Source organism: Pundamilia nyererei, unplaced genomic scaffold (assembly GCF_000239375.1).
Source record: "Pundamilia nyererei isolate P.nyererei 1_Seehausen unplaced genomic scaffold, PunNye1.0 scaffold00462, whole genome shotgun sequence".
Lineage (NCBI taxonomy): Eukaryota > Metazoa > Chordata > Actinopteri > Cichliformes > Cichlidae > Pundamilia > Pundamilia nyererei.
The window spans coordinates 150,891-160,982 of record NW_005187863.1 but is presented as its reverse complement, the minus strand read 5'-3'; the positions used below and the strand labels follow the sequence as shown (position 1 = coordinate 160,982).

The 10,092-nt window shown below is 40.3% G+C and overlaps 1 protein-coding gene across 7 annotated transcripts in view; it reads left to right on the top strand.

The window, feature by feature from the left end:
- adgrb1a (adhesion G protein-coupled receptor B1a) overlaps window positions 1-10,092 on the top strand; it is a 157,843-nt gene that overhangs the window by 76,206 nt on the left and 71,545 nt on the right. For all 7 annotated transcript variants that reach the window (XM_013916101.1, XM_013916100.1, XM_013916097.1 and 4 more), the window contains one exon: window positions 5,372-5,515. In XM_013916101.1, the coding sequence (XP_013771555.1) occupies window positions 5,372-5,515 (144 nt within the window). The remainder of the gene's footprint in view (window positions 1-5,371; window positions 5,516-10,092) is intronic.

Genomic DNA, 10,092 nt, shown 5'->3' with positions numbered 1-10,092 from the left:
GCTGTGTGTGTCGCTTAGACAGGTGGAGAGAATACATCACTTGTTGATAAATAAAGAGAAGGAGAGAGAGAAAAAATGTGTGGCGAAATGCTCCCTGAGTTTGACTATATGTGTGCATATTTACTAATATGAGTACGCTTGGCTTAAGTGTGTGTATCCTATAGGTCTGTGTGCGCTGTCTGACTGATGTAAATGCGCTGTCGTTGAGTGCATGATTTTGCATGATCGTGCTGTGCGTATGTGTCGAAATAAAGGATGTTGATTGTGGATGTGTGTGGAAGCAGGTGATCGAAGCAGTGAAAGAAAATAAAAAAAGGAAGAAACCAAGGACAAGGGTGAGCAAGAGGGGGAAAAAGACGGGGAAAAAAACGAGAAGAAAAAAAACGGAAACAATCCAATTAAACCATTGACGGAGAGTGACGGTGTAAATTTTGCTATGATATTACACTTAAGATGCGATTTGAGTTAAACAGATGTTAATGCAAGTTAGTGTGAGTGGATAGGGAAAGGGTGTAGCGGATTCTTATCTGGTGTGAAGTTAATACAGCCACGAAGTGATGTCGGTATCACGGTGAAGCTGTCCGTCCACGTACAGCCGGTCCACAGCAATGACAGCGCGGGAGCCCTTCTGGATGAAGCCGCGTTGGATTGGGAAGAGGACCCTGCGTCATTCCAGGATCTCTTTGGGAAACTGGTCGTTCACACTGAAGTCCGTTCCTTTTAATTCCCTGCCGTGGCTTTTCACCTGTTCCTTTTGTTTGAAGTGGCCGAATGTGGCCACAATAGGACGTGGTCTCCCGGCCGATGCGATGCACCCTATCAAAGGCGATGTTCTTCACCGTGTCCTCCGGCAGCTTCAGGTGGGTTTTGATGAAGCTTTTTACCATAGTCTCCGCGTCTTCTCCAGCGGCTTCTGGAATACCAGAAAATACGAGATTATCTCGCATGCCACGAGCTTATAGATCAATAACTGTTTCTTTTATTTTTTTATTTTCTCTATTTAGCTGGGTAACATTGTCTGTGAGACATTTCACCGACTCCCTTAGCGTGGCATTTTCAGCAGCGAGCGTTTCCACCTGCTGCTGGCTGAACTCCAGGGATTCTCGCAAGGATTTAAATTCCCGGTGAAGAATCTCCACCAAGGACAGCCTTTCATCAAAACTGGACAATCGTTGGTCGATTGACTCCAATATGTCGACAATATCTTTGCTGGCTGGCGATGTTGTGCCGGGGGAATCTGCAGGGTGAAGTCTTTTTGACGACGGCGTGTCAGGTTTGGCCGGGGAAGCTGCACTCTGGACCTTCTTCATCATGAGATACTGGAAGCACTGATCAATGCAGTTTTGGAGATCCTCTAAACTCTCCCCGTTGTTCTCCAGGGTGTTGGAGATGATTTAGACAAATGTTGTTAGTTATAAGACAATTGATAAGTGTATTTGGTAATACTGAAATGTAAACTACCATTCGCTTTAATCTCCGGCGTCTGATGTCAGTTACAACAGTCAGCTTGATGTCAGCTTACCTTGTCCGTCACTTTCATCACTTACCTCTGACTCCGTCACTTACCTCTGACTCTGACCCTCCTTTCAGTCTGGTTTTAAACATCTACATTCCACTGAAACAGCACTTTTACGTGTTTTTAACGATATCTTTTTAGCTACTGATTGTGAAAGTTCCGTGATCCTTGTGCTTTTAGATCTTACTGCAGCGTTTGACACTGTTGACCACAATATTCTTATCTCTCGTTTGAAACACCTGGTTGGCATTAAAGGTGCAGCACTGCATCTGCTTCACTCATATTTGAGTGAAAGAACGTTTAGTGTTAAAGTTGAAAATTTTGAGTCCACCTCAGCCCCCCTTCCTTGTGGGGTGCCCCAGGGATCAATCCTTGGCCCTCTTCTTCTTTTATTATACCTGCTCCCTTTGGGGTCTATTTTTAGAAAACACGAAATATCCTTTCACTGCTACGCAGACGACTGCCAAATTTATTTGCCTTTAGCACCAAATGGCCCAGGCTCCATCCAAATCCTTTTGAACTGCCTTGAAGATATCAAAGCTTGGATGGCTCTGAACTTTTGGAGTTTCAATGAGAGTAAAACGGAGGTGATTGTATTTAGACCTAAAAATATTTCATACAGCCTGCTCGTAAATTGTGGTTGGCTAGGGTCTTATATCAAGCAGCATGTGACAAACTTGGGAGTCATTATGGACGCAGATTTTAAATTGGACAAACATATTAGTTCAGCGTTGCAAAAAGGCTTTTTCCAACTGAGGCAAATAGCTAAGCTGAAGCCAGTTTTGTCAAGACGTGACATGGAGAAGGTAATACATGCCTTTATTTCAACATGGCTTGACTACTGTAATGCACTGTTTTTTAGAGTCAGCCAACGATCTCTTGCTCGTCTTCAGCTCATTCAAAATGCCGCTGCCCGCCTCTTAACTGATACCCACAGCTATGAACATGTAACATCTATCCTGTCTTCTCTTCATTGGCTTCCTGTTCATCACAGAATTAATATCAAAGTCCTAATACTGGTTTATAAATGCCTTAATGCTGAAGTAACTCGGAAATGTATGGGGGATCTTGCTCCCCCATACATTTCCAAGTTACTTCAGCCTTATATTCCTTCACGGACCCTTAGATCAGCTGACCAGCTGCTGTTGGTTGTCCCAAAATCAAGGCTTAAACGTAGAAGAGAACGAGCCTTTTCAGTTATGGCCCCAAAACTTTGGAATATGCTGCCTTTAAATATTAGACAGGCATCTTCGTTTCCTGTTTTTAAAATACTTTTGAAAACACACCTTTTTTCGATAGCGTTCAGACTGGCTTGAGTTGATATGGTTTTTGAGTGTCAGTGGTTGTATTTTGTGTTTTACCCAGTGTTTCTGTACAGCACTTTGGGCAAACTTTTTGCTTTTAAACGTGCTATATAAATAAACTGGATGGATTTGGATTTGAATAATTGTTGATGTAGGTTACAAATAAGTCTTCTATTGATTTGAATTGAATTTGTTGTGCTATGCTGCTTTGTTCACTGTGGCTTTGCGGGCTAATGCTTGATGTATTTTGTAGGAAAACCAGCCTACAAAATGCTGGAATGCGATCCAGACTGGGCACCCTCTATCAACCTGGGACATACCGAGTTTAAAGCTGCTACCACAGCGAGATTTGATCGGTTAAGAGAGAGAGAGAGTGATATCAAAACAGCCACAAAAAGTCCCGCATATATGTGCCCAAGTGTTGCATTGAAGCAATCAAGTGATGAATAACTGTTTTCCAGTATGTTGTTTTGAAATGATTATTTTTGTTTGGTTGGTTTTTTTGCATTGTTGATTTGTTTTTCACTGAAGCAGCTAATAAAGCATAATGGAATACAATTTGGCATCTTTCTTGTAAGATTCTATAATAGAACGAAACAATAATGCCAGTTATAAATAAAGACAATAAATGTAATGAATTATGAAACACTTATTTTAGCAGACTAACATGTGAGCTGGAGAGAGCTGGAGTGTTCTGGAACGTTATATTTGGTCTTCGAATGGCTGCAATCCAGGCCATCCATCGCCTCTTTGTTACCTCGGAAACATGGCTTGAACAATTTCTCTTCCACAACAGAATCCGATAAAAACCGCTTGCCACTCGTACCTACAATCCTTTGCGGTTTTACCCCGGAAATGACGTCACATTTTCAATCTGTATTGGATCTGAAAATTAACAACAACAGTGAAATGGAATAGTCCAAATTACCAAAGTAAACTGGACCTGGGCTTGTTGCAGGGATCTGAAGTTACTAAACGTTTTGTGAGTGTATGCACTCACACTTAGGACCATATAATAATAAATATGTGCGTGATGAAAGTTGGGCAGCACGCTAACGTCTTTAGTCCACTCTGTATGCTCGTATGGGTCTAAGCCTTTCACTCCTTTGATTTTTTTTCCTCATAATTTTTTTTTGCTCACAAAGGCTCTGGACCCAGAGAGAACCCACACAGAAAAGTCAGATGGTGGATTCAAACTCAGGGCTTTCTCGCTGTGAGGCCACAGTGCTAACCACTGCTTCACCCTGATGCCCTTGCCACCACCCTTTGTTCTGCAAATTCCTGTTTTTCCTTAACTGTGAACCTTGTCGCATCAAGGAACAGCACAGCCCTCATTCTAGCCTTCTGTTTCTGTTTGCCTTGTTCTTACATGAAGAGAATAACTAAGGCTCATTATTAGCACTCCTCAGGGCTGAAAGTCTTTAGATGTGTCTCATGACACATCTACACATTCAAAACCACCTGCTGCTTCCTTCCATTGCCGTAACTGTTAACTCAACTTTCTTCAAACATAGGAAAAACACATAGTGTAGTCATCACAAAGGCTCTGAATCTCTCTGTGACCTCCGGATAAAAACGAGGCAAAGTGTGTTTGTTGAATCAGGGGAGAGTACGTGGGAATTGAGGGCAGATGAGAGGTCCCGTTTATAGCGATGCTGCCTCTCTGTCTGCAGCCAAATAGCTGCCTACACAAGCACTGCATCCTTCCCCTAAGCGGCTGACCTCCTCTCTGCTCCCACTCCTCAAATGGCAGCAAAGTCATGCAGGGAAATCTACCATCCACTTCCAGCACAGAGTTTGATCAGACATTCTTCTTCTAAACTTGTAAAAGTAGTGAAGTTAGAATGCAGAATTGTGCCAAATTTGAATTGCAATCTTTTTTTTAAACTGCTTTGACAATTTAGCTAGTCTATTTTCAGATGTATTCTTTCATTATTCTCCTTGGAGAATTAGACTATGAAGACTGCATAAATCACCTGCATATGTCGTTTTTTTGCTGGCCTAACTGCACGAAACTTTGGAGCATCTTATCTTATTTTTCAAAGAAGAAGAAGAAATTAAATGAAATCACACCAAGTCCACCACGTCACTGGTGAAACATCTAGCTTTAGAGATCATGCCAGGGTTACAATTTGGGGTAGAACCAAATACCTTTATCTCTTAATATAAAGTCCCTTGAGAGTGCTTTTTGTTGTGTACTGGGGGTATTTAAATTTTTTTTTATATAATTAAATTTTATATTTTCAGAAAAGTAATTTACAGGAGAAAATGTAATGCTCACACATATATGATAATAATAATAATAATAATTATAATCATAATTACAATATATAATAATATGTGTATATATAATAATAATAATATAGAAATACAGTATAAACTACTAAGGCTGGATACTGTATATCCCAAGATAACATAAATGAAATGCATCGCCAGCTTTGGTTTAAAATGAGCTCCTTGGCTAAATAAGTACTGATATTAAACTGCTCTTTTTTTTATCTCTCACTTTCTCCCATTTTCAAGTTCACATTTTTTTTTCTTTCTTTTACAGTTCTCAGCATCCATAAGCGTCCAGTAAAGGGTTATGGAGGCATCAGCTTTCCTATGAAGAGCTGGAAGTGCATGGTGGACTGGGCTCTCAGCCCTGAGAACAAGGTCAACATTTCTAACAACATCCTGCCTACTGGCAAGCCAGGTGAGAGCTGTCAGAATAAGAAGTTAGCAGAAATATGAAAATAACATTCTAAACATAATCACCAAATACTGATTGCACGGAGCTTGGCTTCTGATTGACAATTCAGGAACACACGCTTGAATCTGTGAATGTTTGTGTTTGTTTGTTTGGTTGGGCAGGAGCTGTCAAGATACAAAGGCAAAATGGGGAACAGCAGTTGATTTATAAAACCGTGTTTACTGCCATTAATCTGCAAAGCAAAGCACCCTGCTCAGACAAATGCGTGCGGAGATGCTCGTATTTAATGTCGCAAATAAAACATGCAGGAGAATAAAATCTGTTTTACAGCTGTACAACAAAAAGTCACATTGTCTTCAATCAGGCCTGAGTAAGTTTCATAAAATGTTAATACAGAGCCCATCTGCTTTAACAATGTGATGGCACTGAATCACAAGCAGGAGCATTTACATACGGACTTGTGTCTTATAGTAAAAGGGAATTACACAACACTGGTTTTGGAGGAGGGAGGCACCATGACAAAGAAAATGAGCAAATTATGTGTGTGTGAAATACATAATGTGTTTATATGATAGATATTTGCCTTGAGTCATTTTATCTTAAATTATAAAATAGGTCATTAACATTTATGAAAATGATTAATCAATACAGGGCCTAGTGCCATATAACCCACAACTAGAGCTTAATTTAGCAATATTTTCTTCACTTCAGTCAACGTTTGCAGTATCCCAGAGCAAACGGAGCTTGTGAAGTTGTAGTTCCATGACCTCTGACACCAAAACTCAGCTGCCAAGCAAACAGAGAGGAAAATAGTGATCCTTAGCCTTTAGAAATAATGTTCCTAAGAGGTTGTAAAGGGTTTCCATCTGGAAAAAAATAGGAGACGCCAGAGACATAAAGGACATAAATCAACACTATGGTGACTGTGGTTCAGGAGGTAGCCGTATTGCCTGCTATTTGTAAGACAACCCATCAATATTTTAGAGTATCGAGATTCTAAACCCTGATTTGCCTTGTCAAAGCTTTTAGGCTTAGAATAAAAGAGCTGTATGAATGTCTGTGAATGGGTGAATGAGGCTTGTAGTAAAAAGCACTTTGAGCGCTCAAATAGTAAAAAAGCAAAAATACCAGTCCATTTTTTAAAAAACATTTTAAGTTTTTAATCATATTTTTCTGTTGATTCTTTGGAGTTTCCAGTTTGTATATCTTTGTGGGAAAAAAAGTTAGATAATTTAGATAATATTTAAAATAACCGCCCAGAGGTGTTTCATGATTGCAGCTGAGACTTGCTTCTGATTTTGAATTACACTAAGAAGTCCTGTTCCCTGTGACGTTTCCAAAGTATCTCTGTTATTGGCCAAGCTTGGCCATTTTCTTTTCAATTATATATATATAGAAATGCATTTTCAGCTTCTATACAGCTTTTGAGGGTATACATGACAGTGACTGAATGTTCTCTATGTGCTACAAAAGCTAGCACAGATTCAGCACATCGTCTTAAGATGAGTATATAGCCATGAGTGGTAATTCATTGGTGGAGTTCAAAGATGTTCCCTTGGCCAAACTGAATGCACAGTACAGTAAAATCTTGCCAGAGTCTACCCAGGGAAACCCTCCCAGGTGGACAAAGCATCTGCAAGTACCAGTATCTCAGCTGGCTCATTTGGTGTCAACCTTTGTGATGTCACAAAGGTGACCATGTCCTTAGTCAAAAGTTTGGTTGATGTAGGATGAATTTAATGAGCAGTCAACTCGACCTGTGGACATTGTACCCATCTGTTTGGATTGCACCCTGAATTCAAAATGACACCAGATGTAATTTTTTTTCAGTGTTTGTGTTCTGCTTTTAAAGTAGTGGATTCAGATATTTCAAAGCTATATATAAAAACCTCATAAAAAAGTCAAAAAGACCAGCAGAGTATCTGTTGGAAAAGGTAGAAAATCCTAGGCATGTCCGTATTATTTTGCTGGTCAGAGGAAAGAGAAGAAGAGAGACTTCTCGCCCTGTGCCATTCTAACAGTTGATGGGGACAAAACCAGCTGGGCTTGACTTTTGTCTGTAGTCAGGTGCTAGGTGCACGGCTTTCAATCACAGCAGGGCTATTTGACAGTCACAAAGTTTACAACAATTAAAGACAGTACTATACTGCTAGCATGCCAGTGAGGCCATCGTTCCTAATCAGGAGTCAACAGGAGCCAATCAGGACTAATTAGAGACAATTTTCTCTGCAGCTAGAAGTGTCTCCCAACGGCAATGTCACACCAGCAGCCAGCCTTCTTTATGCATAGAGCGTGGACTTGCTTACATTGATTAAAACAGCTCTCTGATCCCTTGTTTGTGCTGATTGATTGGTCCCTTCACACAGCTCCAAAATGTTCTGAAAAAAGCTTTATTTTTCATACAAAGGAAACTACAAATTACATGCTTTGTGAGTTACAGAAAAAACGAGAGGAGTGTGAATAGAGTTAGGGTCCACAGGCAGGATTTTCCTCCTCTTTGCAATGTGTAAGCACAAAACAGCACAACACTCACCTGTAATTTTAAACATGAAACAATTTTATCAGGTTCTGATGTTTATTTTATTTTACTCTGCTTTTAAAAGTTAATTTAATTGTTAAATTGTGAAAAACTGCTAAAATAGAAAAATAATTCTTGTAAATTCATTTACTTCCCTCTGAACGCAACTTTCTGTTTGACATAGTAATTAATCGTGACAACCTCAACTCAAGTACAGGTTAATTTAAAGGTGTGTTCAAGGCTCCACTCTATTTGTAGGTAGCTGGTGTAACTGGTAACTAAAGCAGCTGTGATTTAAACATCTTTTAAAGACAGTGTGAGCAAAAATTCATTTTACATGCTCAAAATATTATCGGTCACATGGAATTTGCATATTCTGTACTCCATGATCGGCATGTGTGCTTCTGTAAAGAGATAATGGAGCTTATTAGATAAGCACAAGCACACATTCATTATTAATGGGTTTTCTAGTCCAGTTCCTCTCACCACTAACAGGTTCAGATTCTGAACAGTCCACAATATGGCTCTAAAACTGGAGCCATATTGTGTGTGTGTGTGTGTGTGCGTGCGTGCGTGCGTGCGTGCGTGCGTGCATGTGCGTGTTTATGAGCAGAGATTTAGCTGTTTAGCAGATATTTAACCGTTTCCGTTCTTGCACACACATAACTTATAAACTATTGTCCCTCCAGGCTAGTTCTTACTGAGCACACACAGTCTGACTAGCCTATTGGTTAGGCCAGCCAAAGCGTGTATGAGTAGGACAAATAATACTTCAACCCCCTCACAACTCGCACGTGTCTTTTTCGGTTACCCCCTGATGCCCATGGGAGCTCAGCTGTTGCCTGGGAGCTAAAGCCTTTGCCTGCTGGCTGGCACACGTCTGTGTTCTCTCGGGCTGCCATGTAGTGTGCTGGAGCAGAAGTCCCAGCAAATGTCCCAGCAGATGGAGTTATATGTGAGAGAGAGTGCATGTTTGTGTGTGTGTGTTTTAATTATTATTAATATTTTTACTATTATTTGTAATATTATTTTGCCTTTGACACAGCTGCCAGATAAAGAAAGCATTTCCTTCCCTCAGGCCTGCCAGTGACTTCATGTTCTCCAGCAATTAAGTCTCCTCACATGTTGGCACTACTCTTCAACAGTGGGGGTTCACCCACAGAAAGCTGCAGCCACAGATTTTACAGATCAATATCGATGGAAACAAAAGTGTAACTTGGTGTTCCTGAACCACACATTTGTTTGTTCTTATTTATCCACTGTATATTTTTGAGATTTGGGAAGGATAACCAACATAAATAGATGGTAGCTTTGGTTGTGGTTCAAAAACAAAAAACTTTGAGAAAGGTTCATACAGTATTTGAGATAGCCTGCCAACATGACTGCTTTTACAACTTAATGAAACAAGTAAAGCTGACATGCTCATCAACATTCAAGTTTATCAGATCTGTGTTGTCTACAGTGTGGCTTCCAGTAAACTCACAAGAATGCTAAAATCTTTCAGTGTGTTGGCTGTTTTAATTCAATTCAATTGTATTTATATAGCGCCACATCACAACAACAGTCGCCTCAAGGTGCTTTATATTGTACAGTAGATCGTACAATAATAGATTCAGAGAAAACCCAAAAATCATATGACGCCTATGAGCAAGCACTTTGGCGACAGTGGGAAGGAAAAACTCCCTTTTAACAGGAAGAAACCTCCGGCTGAACCAGGCTCAGGGAGGGGCGGGGCCATTGCTGCGACCGGTTGGGGTGAGAGAAAGAAGACAGGATAAAGACATGCTGTGGAAGAGAGACAGAGATTAATAATACGTATGATTCAATGCAGAGAGGTCTATTAACACATTTTTTTTATTTATTTAACCTTTATTTAACCAGGAATGTCCCGTTGAGATCAAAGACCTCTTTTTCAAGGGAGTCCACATAGTGAGTGAGAAAGGTGACTGGAAAGGAAAAAAAACTCAGTGCATCATGGGAATCCCCCAGCAGCCTATGTCTATTGCAGCATAACTAAGGGAGGATTCAGGGTCACCTGGTCCAGCCCTAACTATATGCTTTA